Source organism: Embiotoca jacksoni, unplaced genomic scaffold, assembly GCF_022577435.1.
Source record: "Embiotoca jacksoni isolate LCO1_2020_lvr unplaced genomic scaffold, fEmbJac1.0.p SCAF_89, whole genome shotgun sequence".
NCBI classification, from domain to species: domain Eukaryota; kingdom Metazoa; phylum Chordata; class Actinopteri; family Embiotocidae; genus Embiotoca; species Embiotoca jacksoni.
This window is the reverse complement of record NW_027185446.1, coordinates 630,474-650,435: the sequence shown is the minus strand read 5'-3', so window position 1 is coordinate 650,435 and position 19,962 is coordinate 630,474. Positions and strand designations below refer to the sequence as shown.

The window sequence follows — 19,962 nt, the reverse complement described above, 5'->3', positions numbered from 1 at the left end:
TAAAGAAACACACATTAAAGACACACTGACCTAAAGAAACACACATTAAAGACACACTGACCTTAACAAACACACATTAAAGACACACTAACCTAAAGAAACACACATTAAAGACACACTAACCTAAAGAAACACACATTAAAGACACACTGACCTAAAGAAACACGTTAAAGACACACTGACCTAAAGAAACACACATTAAAGACACACTGACCTAAAGAAACACACATTAAAGACACACTGACCTAAAGAAACACACATTAAAGACACACTGACCTAAAGAAACACACATTAAAGACACACTAACCTAAACAAACACACGTTAAAGACACACTAACCTAAAGAAACACACGTTAAAGACACACTAACCTAAAGAAACACACGTTAAAGACACACTAACCTAAAGAAACACACGTTAAAGACACACTAACCTAAAGAAACACACGTTAAAGACACACTAACCTAAAGAAACACGTTAAAGACACACTAACCTAAAGAAACACACATTAAAGACACACTGACCTAAAGAAACACACATTAAAGACACACTGACCTAAAGAAACACGTTAAAGACACACTAACCTAAAGAAACACACATTAAAGACACACTGACCTAAAGAAACACACATTAAAGACACACTGACCTAAAGAAACACACATTAAAGACACACTGACCTAAAGAAACACGTTAAAGACACACTAACCTAAAGAAACACACATTAAAGACACACTGACCTAAAGAAACACACATTAAAGACACACTAACCTAAAGAAACACACATTAAAGACACACTAACCTAAAGAAACACACATTAAAGACACACTAACCTAAAGAAACACACATTAAAGACACACTAACCTAAAGAAACACGTTAAAGACACACTGACCTAAAGAAACACACATTAAAGACACACTAACCTAAAGAAACACACATTAAAGACACACTAACCTAAAGAAACACGTTAAAGACACACTAACCTAAAGAAACACACATTAAAGACACACTAACCTAAAGAAACACACGTTAAAGACACACTAACCTAAAGAAACACACGTTAAAGACACACTAACCTAAAGAAACACACATTAAAGACACACTAACCTAAAGAAACACACATTAAAGACACACTAACCTAAAGAAACACACATTAAAGACACACTAACCTAAAGAAACACACATTAAAGACACACTAACCTAAAGAAACACACATTAAAGACACACTAACCTAAACAAACACACATTAAAGACACACTAACCTAAACAAACACACATTAAAGATACACTAACCTAAAGAAACACACATTAAAGATACACTGACCTAAACAAACACACACTAACCTAAAGAAACACACATTAAAGACACACTAACCTTAACAAACACACATTAAAGACACACTAACCTAAAGAAACACACATTAAAGACACACTAACCTAAAGAAACACGTTAAAGACACACTAACCTAAAGAAACACACGTTAAAGACACACTAACCTAAAGAAACACACATTAAAGACACACTAACCTAAAGAAACACACATTAAAGACACACTAACCTAAAGAAAAACACATTAAAGACACACTAACCTAAAGAAACACGTTAAAGACACACTAACCTAAAGAAACACACATTAAAGACACACTAACCTAAACAAACACACGTTAAAGAAACACTAACCTAAAGAAACACACATTAAAGACACACTAACCTAAACAAACACACGTTAAAGACACACTAACCTAAACAAACACACATTAAAGATACACTAACCTAAAGAAACACACATTAAAGACACACTAACCTAAAGAAACACACATTAAAGACACACTAACCTAAAGAAACACACGTTAAAGACACACTAACCTAAACAAACACACGTTAAAGACACACTAACCTAAACAAACACACGTTAAAGACACACTAACCTAAACAAACACACATTAAAGATACACTAACCTAAAGAAACACACATTAAAGACACACTAACCTAAAGAAACACACATTAAAGACACACTAACCTAAACAAACACACATTAAAGACACACTAACCTAAACAAACACACATTAAAGATACACTAACCTAAAGAAACACACATTAAAGATACACTGACCTAAACAAACACACACTAACCTAAAGAAACACACATTAAAGACACACTAACCTTAACAAACACACATTAAAGACACACTAACCTAAAGAAACACACATTAAAGACACACTAACCTAAAGAAACACACATTAAAGACACACTAACCTAAAGAAACACGTTAAAGACACACTAACCTAAAGAAACACACGTTAAAGACACACTAACCTAAAGAAACACACATTAAAGACACACTAACCTAAAGAAACACACATTAAAGACACACTAACCTAAAGAAACACACATTAAAGACACACTAACCTAAAGAAACACGTTAAAGACACACTAACCTAAAGAAACACACATTAAAGACACACTAACCTAAAGAAACACACATTAAAGACACACTAACCTAAACAAACACACGTTAAAGACACACTAACCTAAACAAACACACATTAAAGACACACTAACCTAAACAAACACACGTTAAAGACACACTAACCTAAAGAAACACGTTAAAGACACACTAACCTAAACAAACACACGTTAAAGACACACTAACCTAAAGAAACACACATTAAAGACACACTAACCTAAACAAACACACGTTAAAGACACACTAACCTAAACAAACACACATTAAAGACACACTAACCTAAACAAACACACGTTAAAGACACACTAACCTAAAGAAACACGTTAAAGACACACTAACCTAAACAAACACACATTAAAGACACACTAACCTAAAGAAACACACATTAAAGACACACTAACCTAAACAAACACACGTTAAAGACACACTAACCTAAACAAACACACATTAAAGACACACTAACCTAAAGAAACACACGTTAAAGAAACACTAACCTAAAGAAACACACATTAAAGACACACTAACCTAAACAAACACACGTTAAAGACACACTAACCTAAAGAAACACACGTTAAAGACACACTAACCTAAAGAAACACACATTAAAGACACACTAACCTAAACAAACACACGTTAAAGACACACTAACCTAAACAAACACACATTAAAGATACACTAACCTAAAGAAACACACATTAAAGACACACTAACCTAAACAAACACACGTTAAAGAAACACTAACCTAAAGAAACACACATTAAAGACACACTAACCTAAACAAACACACGTTAAAGACACACTAACCTAAACAAACACACATTAAAGATACACTAACCTAAAGAAACACACATTAAAGACACACTAACCTAAAGAAACACACATTAAAGACACACTAACCTAAAGAAACACACGTTAAAGACACACTAACCTAAACAAACACACGTTAAAGACACACTAACCTAAACAAACACACGTTAAAGACACACTAACCTAAACAAACACACGTTAAAGACACACTAACCTAAACAAACACACGTTAAAGACACACTAACCTAAAGAAACACACATTAAAGACACACTAACCTAAAGAAACACACATTAAAGACACACTAACCTAAAGAAACACACATTAAAGACACACTAACCTAAAGAAACACACATTAAAGACACACTAACCTAAAGAAACACACGTTAAAGACACACTAACCTTAACAAACACACATTAAAGACACACTAACCTAAAGAAACACACATTAAAGACACACTAACCTAAACAAACACACGTTAAAGACACACTAACCTAAACAAACACACATTAAAGACACACTAACCTAAACAAACACACGTTAAAGACACACTAACCTAAAGAAACACACGTTAAAGACACACTAACCTAAAGAAACACACATTAAAGACACACTAACCTAAACAAACACACGTTAAAGACACACTAACCTAAACAAACACACATTAAAGATACACTAACCTAAAGAAACACACATTAAAGACACACTAACCTAAACAAACACACGTTAAAGAAACACTAACCTAAAGAAACACACATTAAAGACACACTAACCTAAACAAACACACGTTAAAGACACACTAACCTAAACAAACACACATTAAAGATACACTAACCTAAAGAAACACACATTAAAGACACACTAACCTAAAGAAACACACATTAAAGACACACTAACCTAAAGAAACACACGTTAAAGACACACTAACCTAAACAAACACACGTTAAAGACACACTAACCTAAACAAACACACGTTAAAGACACACTAACCTAAACAAACACACGTTAAAGACACACTAACCTAAACAAACACACGTTAAAGACACACTAACCTAAAGAAACACACATTAAAGACACACTAACCTAAAGAAACACACATTAAAGACACACTAACCTAAAGAAACACACATTAAAGACACACTAACCTAAAGAAACACACATTAAAGACACACTAACCTAAAGAAACACACGTTAAAGACACACTAACCTTAACAAACACACATTAAAGACACACTAACCTAAAGAAACACACATTAAAGACACACTAACCTAAACAAACACACGTTAAAGACACACTAACCTAAAGAAACACACATTAAAGACACACTAACCTAAAGAAACACACATTAAAGACACACTAACCTAAAGAAACACACATTAAAGACACACTAACCTAAAGAAACACGTTAAAGACACACTAACCTAAAGAAACACACATTAAAGACACACTAACCTAAAGAAACACACGTTAAAGACACACTAACCTAAACAAACACACGTTAAAGACACACTAACCTAAACAAACACACGTTAAAGACACACTAACCTAAACAAACACACGTTAAAGACACACTAACCTAAACAAACACACGTTAAAGACACACTAACCTAAACAAACACACGTTAAAGACACACTAACCTATACAAGCACACATTAAAGACACATTAACCTTAACAAACACACATTAAAGACACACTAACCTAAAGAAACACACATTAAAGACACACTAACCTAAACAAACACACGTTAAAGACACACTAACCTAAACAAACACACATTAAAGACACACTAACCTAAAGAAACACACATTAAAGACACACTAACCTAAAGAAACACACATTAAAGACACACTAACCTAAACAAACACACATTAAAGACACACTAACCTAAAGAAACACACATTAAAGACACACTGACCTAAACAAACACACGTTAAATACGATGTTGAGTGTGTGTTTGGAGGACTGGGCTCTCCAACGTATCACAGGGATCATTGTTTTATATTCAGACCTTCTGCAGCTGCCGTCTGTATTGTTTTGTAAAAACTTTAAAATCATTCATAAATATCTTTTTTCAATTTTCACCTCCTTCGTTATTTCTCAACTTCTTTTGTCGAGTTTAAGGATTTTTAAATTCAAAGAGCTGCAGCGATAAAACAGGCAGGAAGCGTGTTTGAGTGTGAGACTCATCTGTGATGACACAGTGTAGACGAGCAGCGGGTTTCACTTTTAAAACCACAGGAAGTAACTTTGAGCTGCTCGAGGCACACTTGCTCTTTCTGTATTTAGCTGAGTCAGCACGGCTCTGACGGGTTCACAGGTCCGACCTCAGAACGGGAAATAAAACGGTGTAACACAACAAACACATTTCTGTTGTTTAACATGATCATTACTTCTCCAGTGTGTGTGTGTGTGTGTGTGTGTGTGTGTGTGTGTGTGTGTGTGTGACGCTTTAATGAGCTTGATGAAACAAATGAATAGTTAAAGACAAACAGTAACCTTACCTTCCACTGCAGGGAGTGAAACCACTGGTCCCTTAAGTAGCTGTTTGCAGCCTGCAGCCAGCCACACACACACACACACACACACACACACACGCACACACACGCACACATATACACGCACGCACGCACGCACGCACGCACGCACGCACACACACACACACACACACACACACACACACACACACACAGGGAGAGAAAGAAACGGTTTGTTAAATGTGATTTCAGGTTTAAGGAGAATAAAAACATGTTTGCAATCATCAAAATGAAAATGTTTTACACTTCAGTAGTTTATTTATCAAAAGTTTGACTTCAGCGTGAATCCACTGAGAAAACGTCATTGAAATATTCATTTCTCAAAGTTGTATTCAAAGTGATAAAAAAGTAATTGACAAGCACAGAATGATTAAAGTACAAGTATAAAAGAAAAAATCCCAACATAGAATAGTTAAAATAATATTAGATATTAATATTTATATGTATTTAGCACATTTCATACAGTCGAATTAAATTCAAAGTGCTGTATCAGTGATTTTTAAACATACCAGATGGTAAAAATTTATTTTGAGACTAATGCGTATCAAAATACAAAGAAATGTAAAGAAAAAGGAAATAAATCGAAGAGAAAAGACAATAAATGATAAAGAAAATGATTGAATACAACAATAAAAGATGAGTGAACAGTAAAAAGTAAATAATATGTACATAAATAATAATAATAATGATTACTAGTTTAGCACCTGTCATGCACAGATGCAGCCCAAAGTGCTTTCAATAAAACTTTTTGAAACTGCCTGACCTTCTGTCTCTTTACAATAAATCTGCATTTATTGTTGTCTTCATGTTTTTAGATTTTATTTTTGTTTGTGCAAAATAAAAAACTCAAAACAGTGAGAAGGTCCCTGTTTTTTTCCAAAACATCTCAGAGACTCAACGTGACGGCAAAGAACCACAAACAGACACAAAAAAGGTAAATAATAAAAAAATAACCAAAATACAGCTTCAAACCACTAAAAACAATAAACGACCTTGAAAGGATGCAAAACAAATGACCACAAAGAGACCCAGAATGAGATGTGAAAAAAGTCAATCAATAAATGAAAAATAACCCCAAAAACACTGTGAACAACGACAAAGGGACAAAACAAAGAATGAGTTACAGCACAGCTACGAAGATGTAAAAAATTACGCAAGACTAAGTCTTAAAAAAAAAAAGCTATAAAGATGCAGAACACCACTAAAAAGGGACACAAAGCTACAACAGAGATATAAAACAGCTCAAATAAAATGTAAAAAGACAAAATGAGCACAAAAGTCTTTGTGGTTGTTTTGTGTCTTTGTGGTTGTTTTGTCTCTTTGTGGTTGTTTTGTGTCTTTGTGGTTGTTTTGTCTCTTTGTGGTTGTTTTGTGTCTTTGTGGTTGTTTTGTCTCTTTGTGGTTGTTTTGTGTCTTTGTGGTTGTTTTTGTCTATTTGTGGTTGTTTTGAGTCTTTGTGGTTGTTTTGTCTCTTTGTGGTTGTTTTTGTCTATTTGTGGTTGTTTTTGTCTATTTGTGGTTGTTTTGAGTCTTTGTGGTTGTTTTGTCTCTTTGTGGTTGTTTTTGTCTATTTGTGGTTGTTTTTGTCTATTTGTGGTTGTTTTGAGTCTTTGTGGTTGTTTTGTCTCTTTGTGGTTGTTTTGTCTCTGTGGTCGTTTTGTCTCTTTGTGGTTGTTTTGAGTCTGTGGTTGTTTTGAGTCTGTGGTTGTTTTGTGTCTTTGTGGTTGTTTTGAGTCTTTGTGGTTATGTTGTCTCTGTGGTCGTTTTGTCTCTGTGGTTGTTTTGAGTCTTTGTGGTTGTATTGAGTCTTTGTGGTCGTTTTGTCTCTTTGTGGTTGTTTTGTCTCTTTGTAGGTGTTTTGTCAAAAAATAATAAATGATTTTACAGTAGTCCAGGTCCTCTTATAACATTAAAGCTTGAAAGGAGACGTCCACAGAGAGGAGAACACACTTCTGAAAGTGACTTCCTGTAAAAGTTGGGAACTCTGCTGACTGTGTGTGATGTTGTTAGAATACACGTTAATTACCTGCAGGAGGACGGTGCCGCCAGGGAAGCTGAGCTGGACGCAGTACTTCGGGGCGTTGTCCCACGAGAGGAGCTGCAGGTCCTCTATGGAGCTGTAGGACAGACACGTCTCCATGTAACCGGTGGGCTGTAGAAGACAGAGGACGGATGTTAGTCTGCCACTGTCCAACATTTACTCACACTGGGTATTTAAACAGAATCTACACTGCTCAACAAAATAAAGGGAACACTTAAACAACACATCCTAGATCTCAATGAATGAAATATTCCAGTTGAAAATCTTTATTCATTACATAGTGGAATGTCTTGAGAACAAAATATACCCTTTATAGGGTTGTCTTGATAATTGCCTCATTTCCACCTGTTGTTTGTTCCATTTGTACAACAGCAGGTGAAACTGATCCTCAATCAGTGTTGATCCTAACTGGACAGCTTGATTTCACAGAAGTGGGATTGATTGGAGTTACATTGACTTGTTTAAGTGTTCCCTTTATTTTTTGGAGCAGTGTATTTGTACTGGCAGCCAGCTGGTGACACTTCATGGAGCTCAGAGGAACGCAGAAACAGTCGCCATCTTGGCTCCGTAAAGGAAGGAGCGGAGTCATAAAGAATTTTCAGATTGAAGCACCAGTTGGATGTGATTTCAGAGTAACAGGCCACAACCGGTTTGCTCATCGCAAAACGAGCCTGAAGACTGAAGAGAGATGTTTAATGCTTCTGTATACTGAGACGAGAGTCCGTCAGCAGTGCAGAAGCTGTAGTAAATGAATCAGCAGCTGATTTGCAGATGTTAGCGTCACTGCGTGATGTACGAGCGGTTGTTGTTGATGGGAGATTAACGGAGGATCCACACAAACGCTGAGCTGACGTCATCTGCTGCTCCCTGATTTCACAGCTGCTCCGGGAATTATCAGCCTTATTTTATTTTACTTTACAGTATTTTTCCAGCCTGCTCTCAGAAATGAACTCTCATACAAACTTTCAGCTCGGACAGGTAGCGGTGCTGTCGCCACGGTTACAGGACGAGCTAATCTAAAATATCTCGACGCATAATTGGGTTGGACGTCATCGGTGGATAAACATAGATGTTAAAGGGTTACACCAATAAGTGTAAACAAGGCAACATGCTGTTATGGGATGTTTAGGACAGCTCATCTGAGTTCACCGACCAATCAACCGTTTCGTGTTGTAATCCGACCTGCAGACGCTCTGCAGTCGGTCGGATTACAACTCAACACGTTTCCATCAGGGAGGTAAAAATCAGGCATGAAGCTGCTGATTCAGACTTTCAGACAGGAAACAGCCGATTCTGCTCCGTCACGTTTCTCTTCATGAGCATCAGTTATTAAAACTGATTCATAAACACAATGAATATTACATTACATGACATTTCATTTATCTGACTCTTTTATCCAAAGACTTACAATCAGTTCATTTCAACCATGAGGGTTCAAAACCAGAACAACAAGAATCAAGAAAATACAATTTCTTCCAGAAAGCCAAACTGCAAAGTTCTATCAGTAAGTTCTATTTTAAGATACTAAAGTTCTACTGTTCAAGATAAAGGAGGAGGAGGCGCAGGAGGAGGAGGAGGAGCGGAGTAGTGTGAGTGTATTTCGGAGGTTGAAGACCAGTCGAGCTGCTGCATTCTGGATGAGCTGCAGAGGTCGAATGGTACTAACAGGTAGACCTGCCAGGAGGGAGTTACAGTAGTCTAGATGTGAGATGACCAGAACCTGGACCAGAACCTGGACCAGAACCTGCACCACCTTCTGAGTGAGAAGGGGAAGTATTCTCCTGATGTTGTGCAGCATGTATGTAATATAATATATAGAATATAAAAGAGTTCGTAGCTTCAGGTCTGTAAAATGGTTCTGATCCAGAAGTGTCTTCAGCTGCAATACCAGCGAGTGCCACTAGAGGTCGGCTCCAAAAAGCCTCCGGCTCCATAGACTCCCATTCAACTTCTCTCATCAAATCCAAAGTGAATAAAATGTGTCCATCAGTTATCTCGGTGTTGTTAGCTAAAGTCACTCCTTCTTATTAGTTTTCTGGAGGTCCATCTGAAAATAATCCCTCATTCATTAGAAAAGAAGATTCAAGAAGACCTGTTTTTGGGGGCGTGTCTGTTTGATTGACAGGCCTGTGGTGCAGTCAGGTTAAGGCTGTTTGTTAGCAGGATGTCAGACTGTCAACACCGAGTTTTACTGGGACGATTTGAGGCGTCCGAGGGAAAACAGTTGGTGCAAACCACCTGAACGGTGGCGCCATGGCAACAGGCTTCTCCAACATGACAACATGCTGAAGCCAATGGGAGCTCAAACGAAGACATACACAACCATCAAAACAAACAGGAAGTGATAGGGTTTGTGGGAAATGTGATCTTGTGATGGGAATGAGGAACTGTCTCTGAGCAGTCGGCCTGGCGATGCTCCTTCCATCACTCCACAGCTCCCCGACAGATAAACAGCCACAAACACAGCAGTGATGCAGCAGCGATGCAGCAGCAGTTTACTGCCGTCCATCTGCAGCCGAGTCCAGCAGGTGGTTCTCCTCATTAATTGCATCCATCTCTGGCAGCAGTTCTTCTTCTTCTTTCTCCTCCTCTTCCTCCTCCCTCCTCCCACAGGTGGAGAACAAACATGCTATTCCTTTATTTACACCTCCCTCTCCAGTTGATAGAAGAAACACACACACACAAGATTTTCATTACAGACAACGTCCACAGCAAATATTGGTTCTGGGGGAGATGTCTCATTTCCTTACAAGAGTAAACCTACCTGCCTATCTACATCACAACAACCTATCTACCTCACAACAGCCTATCTACGTCACAACAACCTATCTACCTCACAACAACCTATCTACCTCACAACTACCTATCTACGTCACAACAACCTATCTACGTCACAACAACCTATCTACGTGACAACAACCTATCTACGTGACAACAACCTATCTACCTCACAACAACCTATCTTCCTCACAACAACCTATCTACTTCACAACAACCTATCTACGTGACAACAACCTATCTACGTGACAACAACCTATCTACCTCACAACAACCTATCTACCTCACAACTACCTATCTACCTCAACAACATATCTACCTCACAACAACCTATCTACGTCACAACAACCTATCTACCTCACAACAACCTATCTACGTGACAACAACCTATCTACGTGACAACAACCTATCTACCTCACAACAACCTATCTACCTCACAACAACCTATCTACCTCACAACAACCTATCTACGTCACAACTACCTATCTACCTCACAACAACCTATCTACCTCACAACTACCTATCTACCTCAACAACCTATCTACGTCACAACTACCTATCTACGTCACAACAACCTATCTATGTCACAACAACCTATCTACGTGACAACAACCTATCTACCTCACAACAACCTATCTTCCTCACAACAACCTATCTACGTCACAACAACCTATCTACGTCACAACTACCTATCTACCTCACAACAACCTATCTACCTCACAACTACCTATCTACCTCAACAACCTATCTACGTCACAACTACCTATCTACGTCACAACAACCTATCTATGTCACAACAACCTATCTACGTCACAACAACCTATCTACGTCACAACTACCTATCTACGTCACAACAACCTATCTATGTCACAACAACCTATCTACGTCACAACAACCTATCTACGTCACAACTACCTATCTACGTCACAACAACCTATCTACCTCACAACAACCTATCTACGTGACAACAACCTATCTACGTCACAACTACCTATCTACGTCACAACTACCTATCTACGTCACAACAACCTATCTACCTCACAACAACCTATCTACCTCACAACAACCTATCTACGTGACAACAACCTATCTACGTCACAACTACCTATCTACCTCACAACAACCTATCTACCTCACAACTACCTATCTACCTCAACAACCTATCTACGTCACAACTACCTATCTACGTCACAACCTATCTACGTCACAACAACCTATCTATGTCACAACAACCTATCTACGTCACAACAACCTATCTACCTCACAACAACCTATCTACGTCACAACTACCTATCTACGTCACAACAACCTATCTATGTCACAACAACCTATCTACCTCACAACAACCTATCTACCTCACAACAACCTATCTACGTCACAACAACCTATCTACGTCAGATCACAGCCGGTTTATATAATCTTCTGCATGGCTCCTCCTCTCACGGTGAAACGCTATAAAAGCCTGCAGCTCATTTGCATAAGAGGTCATCCCAATGGACTTCAGTTCTACTCCTGACGTAGTCAGATTGTTATTGTTCATCAGCTAGCTGCTACAGGACGTCTTCCTCCACCCGCAAGGGAACCTTTCCTGGAAGCAAGAACCTCCAAAGCAGCGCTGCATTGCTGTTTCAATTTCCTACTGATGAAGAAAGGAAAAAGAGGTGGATTGATTTTGTCAAGAGCCTCACTGATGGAGAGCTTCGCATCAACAACAACAACAGCCGCAGTGACCATTTCATGGTGGATAGTTTCACCAACTTCCACCGGAGACGGATGGAGTTCACAGACACACCGGTCCTCCTGCAGCGCGGAGCCGAACCGAGCTTCACCCTCACCGTTCATCTCCCGGTTGCAGCGTCACCGTCAGCTGACGCTGCCAGCAGGGTCCGCCGCAGCCAGTAGCGGTGGACACCGGCGCCGGCGACCGTGTCCACCGCCGTCGGCAGGGTCCCCCGCTGCCAGCAGTTCACCACTCAGCGCAAGTTCTGTGTGCTTGTTATAATTATACTCGATAACTTTTCCACAGTAACTCTGCTATATTTAGTCCGCGGTGCAAACCGCTAACGTGATTTTATTCGGTGTCGAATAACTTTATTTTCATGAAATGGGAGCTAACGTGCTAATTAGCTTTTATTGAGCTCGTAGCAGAGTTCAGAGGAAAATGCTCCGATAACCGCAGATTGTTTTATGCATCTCAATAAAGCTCCGATAAGAACATGGACCAGAGGAGATCTAGTCCTCACATTAATGAGGGTTGTTGTTTCTGTACTCCGGTGTAACGTTACAATCACTGAAGATCTCGGTTACATGTACCGGTACCGGTCCAGATAAACGAGCCCGACTACATATGGAGGAGGCTGCAGAGAGCAGGTGGAGCTGGAGGAGGATGATGAGGTGGAGGAGGAAGAGATGGAGGAGGAGGAGGAGGTGGAAGTGGAGGTGGAGGGACATCAGTGAAAGAGAAAGACTGTCAGCTCGACCTGAGCAGATTCAAAGTTTGAATTGACGTGTGATGTAATGAATTGATGTGATGTAATGAATTGACGTGTGATGCAATGAATTGACGTGTGATGTAATGAATTGACGTGTGATGTAATGAATTGACGTGTGATGTAATGAATTGACATGTGATGTAATGAATTGACGTGATGTAATGAATTGACGTGTGATGTAATGAATTGACGTGTGATGTAATGAATTGACATGTGATGTAATGAATTGACGTGATGTAATGAATTGACGTGATGTAATGAATTGACGTGTGATGTAATGAATTGACGTGTGATGTAATGAATAAACATGTGATGTAATGAATTGACGTGTGATGTAATGAATTGACGTGTGATGTAATGAATTGACGTGATGTAATGAATTGACGTGTGATGTAATGAATTGACGTGTGATGTAATGAATTGACGTGTGATGTAATGAATAAACATGTGATGTAATGAATTGACGTGTGATGTAATGAATAAACATGTGATGTAATGAATTGACGTGATGTAATGAATTGACGTGTGATGTAATGAATTGACGTGTGATGTAATGAATTGACGTGATGTAATGAATTGACGTGTGATGTAATGAATTGACGTGTGATGTAATGAATTGACATGTGATGTAATGAATTGACGTGATGTAATGAATTGACGTGTGATGTAATGAATTGACGTGTGATGTAATGAATAAACATGTGATGTAATGAATTGACGTGTGATGTAATGAATTGACATGTGATGTAATGAATTGACGTGATGTGATGAATTGACGTGTGATGTAATTAATTGACGTGTGATGTAATGAATAAACATGTGATGTAATGAACTGACGTGTGATGTAATGAATTGACGTGTGATGTAATGAATTGACGTGTGATGTAATGAATTGACGTGTGATGTAATGAATTGATGTGATGTAATTAATTGACGTGTGATGTAATGAATAAACATGTGATGTAATGAATTGACGTGTGATGTAATGAATAAACATGTGATGTAATGAATTGACGTGTGATGTAATGAATTGCCGTGTGATGTAATTAATAAACGTGTGATGTAATGAATTGACGTGTGATGTAATGAATTGACGTGTGATGTAATGAATTGACGTGTGATGTAATGAATAAACGTGATGTAATGAATTGACGTGTGACGTAATGAATTGACGTGTGATGTAATGAATTGACGTGTGATGTAATGAATTGACGTGTGATGTAATGAATTGACGTGTGACGTAATGAATTGACGTGTGATGTAATGAATTGACGTGTGACGTAATGAATTGACGTGTGATGTAATGAATTGACGTGTGACGTAATGAATTGACGTGTGATGTAATGAATTAACATGTGATGTAATGAATTGATGTGATGTAATGAATTAACGTGATATAATGCAGCATTGTTCATGTTGCAGTCGTTACAGAACTAAATCAACTCCTCCTCTCTTATTATCTCCACTATTGTAATGCAGGTCGTTAGAAGTAGTTGGAGACTCACTGTCTTCTGTCTCTGGTGTCCAGTTTGACTCCTGGGTTACAGCTCAGGGGGACAAGCTTCATTTATATGCATCTGTATGTTTCACTCATTGGACAAATAAATTCTGATTCTATTATTTTCATAAAGCAGGCTGCTCCGTCCACCAGACAGACAGAGGACCAGTGGGACATCATGCATAAAGTCACCGAGAGGTTGGATGTCAGACGGACCGCTTAGTGGGGAAAATAACTGCAGCAACAGGACTGTCATACAGGACACTGAACACCTTCCAGTGAGGGGCGGAGCTTCAGCTCCTTCAGGACACGCCCCCCCAGTCTCAGAGCAGAGAAAACTGAGGATTTTCTCACTATTTCAAACCCTAATTTAACAAACTTGTCTGTTTTTTTTCCATTCAAATTTGGATGGATAGTTAACAACCCATACTTCTGTGGTGTGATGAACTTAAAACTAATTTTCATTTCTACTTTACAGCATCTTTAAAGTATGGAGATGAAGCTGCAGGAGGTAAACGTAGTGAACATCAGTTGGATAAAGACACCTGATCCTCTCAGCAGGGAGCAACAACACAGGAAGTGCTCTGTTGTCATGGCGACGTGGGTTAGTAAGTCCAGAGGACGGCCGGTGGGTCCGTCTCCTCCTACTGCAGAGAAACAGCTGATTCCTCCTTAAATTCATCTATTTAACACGAAACTTTCAAAATAAAACGAGGATTGAAGTTTTGGAGAAGTGCTGATTGTCTTCATGTGAAACGTTCACAAAGCTTTTCTCTGCTGAAACATCTCAGATATTCTGGCTGCGTGGGGACGAAGAGTCCACGTCGCCCACGTCAGGCCGAGACAACGGCTGCTCTCAGCCTCGTCCTCGTCAGGACGACAACCTCTCAGGAATCCAACACATGACGTCACTGAGAACAAAGGAGACCTGAAGGATCCTCGTCACAGCAGAACCACGGTTCTCCTCTCAGAGGGCTTTAAACATCGTTTCTGAAGCCAGAACAGTAAATCAGCTGAGAGGACCACGTGACATCACAAACACGGAATTAAATCCTGCTTGAACTTCACAAACACACTCCAGTGCAAAACAAAAATATTCTGATAAATCAATAACTCAATAGACTCAACTATTTTCACCACAGATTGAACATTTGATCAAGAAAAACACCAAATTTTTCTGGAATTTTTGCCTCAAAAAAAGAAGAGGATTTGCTGCTTTTTTTGTCAAACGTCATCGTGAACTAAATATTTTTTAGGTTGTTTCTAGACATCAACTTCAGATCTGCAAAATTAGAACAATCCCCCAAATAATCTGCAGAATATTCGATAGTTTGAGTATTTATCAATTGGAGCGCTAAAAAAACATGTCAATAGCAGACAGTTCTGCAAAATGAAAGATTAAACTCCAAAACGTTGTCTGAAGATGAACTCCAGCACATCGAGGTTAAAAACCAACCAACATGTTATTCAATATGAAGTGGGAGTCTGGATATTCAATAATATTTGACATAAATCTTCTGGTTCCCACAGTTCTCGTCCACGTGGACCCGTCACACTGATGGATGACAGTGGTTCGATTCTTTGAGTCGTCTTTCAATATTAATACATATTAATAATAATATAACAGAAAAAAGAATAGTTTGTTTTAATGTCACTGACAAAAACATTTACGAGAACTACTGAGCACAAAGAAGGAAGGGAGGAAACGGAGGCGTGTCCGAACATCGACCTGTCAATCAGCAGCCGTCTGGTGTCCAGAAAGAAACACACCTGAAGGACAAGTGGATTCTGGGAAAACGGATGAAAATGCAAGAAACCTTTTTAAAGACTTGTGTGTGAACGAAGACGTTTTACTGCGTTTCCTGTTCGTCTCAGAGACGAAGTCCAAGAGTTCAGACGGTCCTCTGAAACACCATCGATAACTCAAGAGAGGGCGGAGCCACAAGTCCTTTTATTTTTTTATTTTCTATCAATCTGTTGATTAACACACACGCACAACCGACTCCCCTCCGTCTCCTCCGTCTCCTCTCTACACCCTCCGTCTCCTCTCTACACCCGCCGTCTCCTCCGTCTCCTCTCTATACCCTCCGTCTCCTCTCTACACCCGCCGTCTCCTCCATCTCCTCTCTACACCCTCCGTCTCCTCCATCTCCTCTCTACACCCTCCGTCTCCTCCGTCTCCTCTCTACACCCGCCGTCTCCTCTCTCCACCCGCCGTCTCCTCCGTCTCCTCTCTACACCCTCCGTCTCCTCTCTACACCCGCCGTCTCCTCCGTCTCCTCTCTACACCCTCCGTCTCCTCTCTACACCCGCCGTCTCCTCAGTCTCCTCTCTACACCCTCCGTCTCTTCTGTACACCCGCCGTCTCCTCCGTCTCCTATCTACACCCTCCGTCTCCTCCGTCTCCTCTCTACACCCTCCGTCTCCTCTCTACACACTCCGTCTCCTCCATCTCCTCTCTACACCCACCGTCTCCTCCGTCTCCTCTCTACACCCTCCGTCTCTTCTGTACACCCGCCGTCTCCTCTCTACACCCGCCGTCTCCTCTGTCTCCTCTCTACACCCTCCCTCTCCTCTGTCTCCTCTCTACACCCTACGTCTCCTCCGTCTCCTCTCTACACCCTCCGTCTCCTCTTTACACCCTCCGTCTCCTCTCCACACCCGCCATCTCCTCTCTACACCCTCCGTCTCCTCTCTACACCCGCCGTCTCCTCCGTCTCCTCTCTACACCCTCCGTCTCCTCTCTACACCCTCCATCTCCTCTCCACACCCGCTGTCTCCTCCGTCTCCTCTCTACACCCTCCGTCTCCTCTTCACACCCTCCATCTCCTCTCCACACCCGCTGTCTCCTCCGTCTCCTCTCTACACCCTCCGTCTCCTCTTTACACCCTCCGTCTCCTCTCTACACCCGCCGTCTCCTCCGTCTCCTCTCCACACCCGCCATCTCCTCTCTACACCCTCCGTCTCCTCTCTACACCCGCCGTCTCCTCCGTCTCCTCTCTACACCCTCCGTCTCCTCTCTACACCCTCCATCTCCTCTCCACACCCGCTGTCTCCTCCGTCTCCTCTCTACACCCTCCGTCTCCTCTTCACACCCTCCGTCTCCTCTCTACACCCTCCGTCTCCTCTCCACACCCGCCGTCTCCTCCGTCTCCTCTCTACACCCTCCCTCTCCTCTGTCTCCTCTCTACACCCTCCGTCTCCTCCGTCTCCTCTCTACACCCTCCGTCTCCTCTCTACACCCTCCGTCCCCTCTCTATATAATAATGGAGACTGATGACCCACAGGAGACAAACAAGAGCTCCACAGCGCACCTTCTGCACCCTGAGGATGATGATGGAGGTGTTGGGGGAGGGGAAGTGGCTTGGGGGAGGGGGGGGGGGTAGTGACACCCTGCCTTCTTGTAAACTGCGTCAACAACAGACTGTGCGTAATCTCAGCGCGCGCGTCCAGACAAGAAAAGACAAACAGAAAAGCTGCCTGCGGAATGTGACACAGACACGCGCGCGCGGACTCACGGTGGCCGAGGTCAGGCTGCTGTCCGTCAACGTCAGGTGGTGCGGCTCCCACCTCCGCAGGAACTTGGAGGTGAGGAGCTTGGAGAGGAACGTGCGCGGGTGTTTGACCACGCACACCTGGATGTCCCCCTCGTGCAGCAGCTTGTACCTCATCCCGCTGCTGCTGCAGTGGTGCAGCGACCTCTTGCAGGGCCCCGCGCCCAGCTTGGTGTTGTTGTTGCCCTCCGACATCTCCCCCAGCAGCGGCTTGTTCTCCTCGCACTGATAGAACTGGTTGTTGTGCAGCTCGTTGGCTCCTCCGCCGCCGGTGAAATCCATCGTTCAGTAATCCAACCGTTGATCGTTTCCAAATGTTAGTCTCGAGGAGCGGACGGTAAACGCGGCGCGAGGACACAACAATCCGACATGTATGTAGAACAAATAGACGGATAAGGTCGTTGGGATCGAGCCGGGGGGGGGGGGGGGTACCTTCCTCCCCCGCCGCTACAACACGACCTCGGTTAACGGAGACGCCACGGAGCGTCACGGCAGGATATCCAGACGGAAGGTCTCCGCGGTATAATCCACCATTTTCCTCCCCGAACAATAAACCACGAAGTGTCTCCACGGTGCGCGTCTCACCGCCTCCCCCCACCCCCCACCCCCCCGCCGCCACCAGCCGAGCGACTCAATATGTTAGGGCCATGGCCTGATCCACTCCGTCCAACTGGAGACACACGCAGTAATCCAGCGCGAGGACCGTCTGGGAACCACCGGAACACGGAGCAAACATCCACCGGCGGCGGGCCTGCTCTCCTCCGCGGGGTTCGGGGCTCGTTCCGGGCTCTCTGGCTCGGTTTCCTTTGATTCGGTCTTCTGTCTCAGTGTGAAGGAGCCAGCTCGCTCCGGCAGCCGCGCGCTGATTGGTCCGCGCTCGTTCACGTGATACCGGACTGACGTCAATGGGGAGGCGAGCGGATGAGCCGTGTGTCTTTTGCGCTCGAGTGTCTGCCGAAGGCGCACGCTCACCGCCCCCCTCCCCCTCCTCTTCCCTCCCCCCCTCCCTCTGAAAAATGGAGGAGGCCGCAGAGACTTCAAGTGAATCCTCCTTTTTTTCTGGACTTCCTCATAATCTGCCAAGGAAGAAGGGCAGAGAGGAAGATTATTGACAAGCTGATGATGCATCGATGTGAGGGGGTCCTTATAACAATCTGTGTGACCTACTATTTATGGTAAATATTAAAATGAATATTATTTATCAACTCTCCAACATCCAGTTTGTTGAAATGCACCTTTATGCTGCATGTTGACACAGAAATACAAACAAATAAACATCTGTGGCACACAAATAGTACACCAACTAACCTCAGACGCCACATTTAACACATTTTTTTACCCATTGTATCATTATGATTACTATTATTAATATATATTTTAAAAATATTTATTTGACATATAACTTTGTTTTATTTTTATTTTTTTCAATTTATCAGCTGACAAAAGACAAGAAAGAAGTAAACAAAAATAAACAAATCAACAATTAAACTTGTTATGACATCATTACAATATATAGAATTAACCAGAAACCATATTACCAAATATCTCGAAATAGTATTATCTTTATCTACCAAGAGTGGAATCCGTTTATCGTAACATTTACAGTGTGTTCATGGTCTCCAGGAGATGAACCCTCATTTAGACGGACTGCCCTGACTTAAGATGAACATATTCAGAACCCGATTATATTTCTGTATGAACTCTTCACAAATCACCCAGCAGGAAGCGGAACAGCACACTCATACTGTAGCATGAAATGACTGTTTCAGCCTCTAGGGGTCCTCGTGATG

At 41.4% G+C, this 19,962-nt stretch overlaps 1 protein-coding gene and 1 long non-coding RNA gene across 3 annotated transcripts in view; both read right to left on the bottom strand.

The window, feature by feature from the left end:
* cmip (c-Maf inducing protein) overlaps positions 1-19,053 on the bottom strand; it is a 49,085-nt gene extending 30,032 nt beyond the window's left edge. The window contains exons 1-3 of the mRNA XM_069140039.1: positions 18,137-19,053; positions 7,836-7,961; positions 5,777-5,827 (exon numbers count right to left, since the gene is read on the bottom strand). Coding sequence (XP_068996140.1) covers positions 5,777-5,827; positions 7,836-7,961; positions 18,137-18,454 — 495 coding nt within the window. The 5' untranslated portion in view covers positions 18,455-19,053. The remainder of the gene's footprint in view (positions 1-5,776; positions 5,828-7,835; positions 7,962-18,136) is intronic.
* Positions 356-2,621, bottom strand: LOC138192571 (uncharacterized). Of its 2 annotated transcripts, XR_011177805.1 has the most exons (4): positions 2,593-2,621; positions 1,587-2,499; positions 1,372-1,555; positions 356-675 (listed from the first exon to the last, which is right to left on the bottom strand). It is a non-coding gene; the product is annotated as an uncharacterized lncRNA (long non-coding RNA). The 2 variants fall into 2 exon arrangements; XR_011177804.1 differs by lacking the exon at positions 356-675 and having other exon boundaries at positions 1,112-1,555.
* Positions 19,054-19,962: the final 909 nt, after the last annotated feature.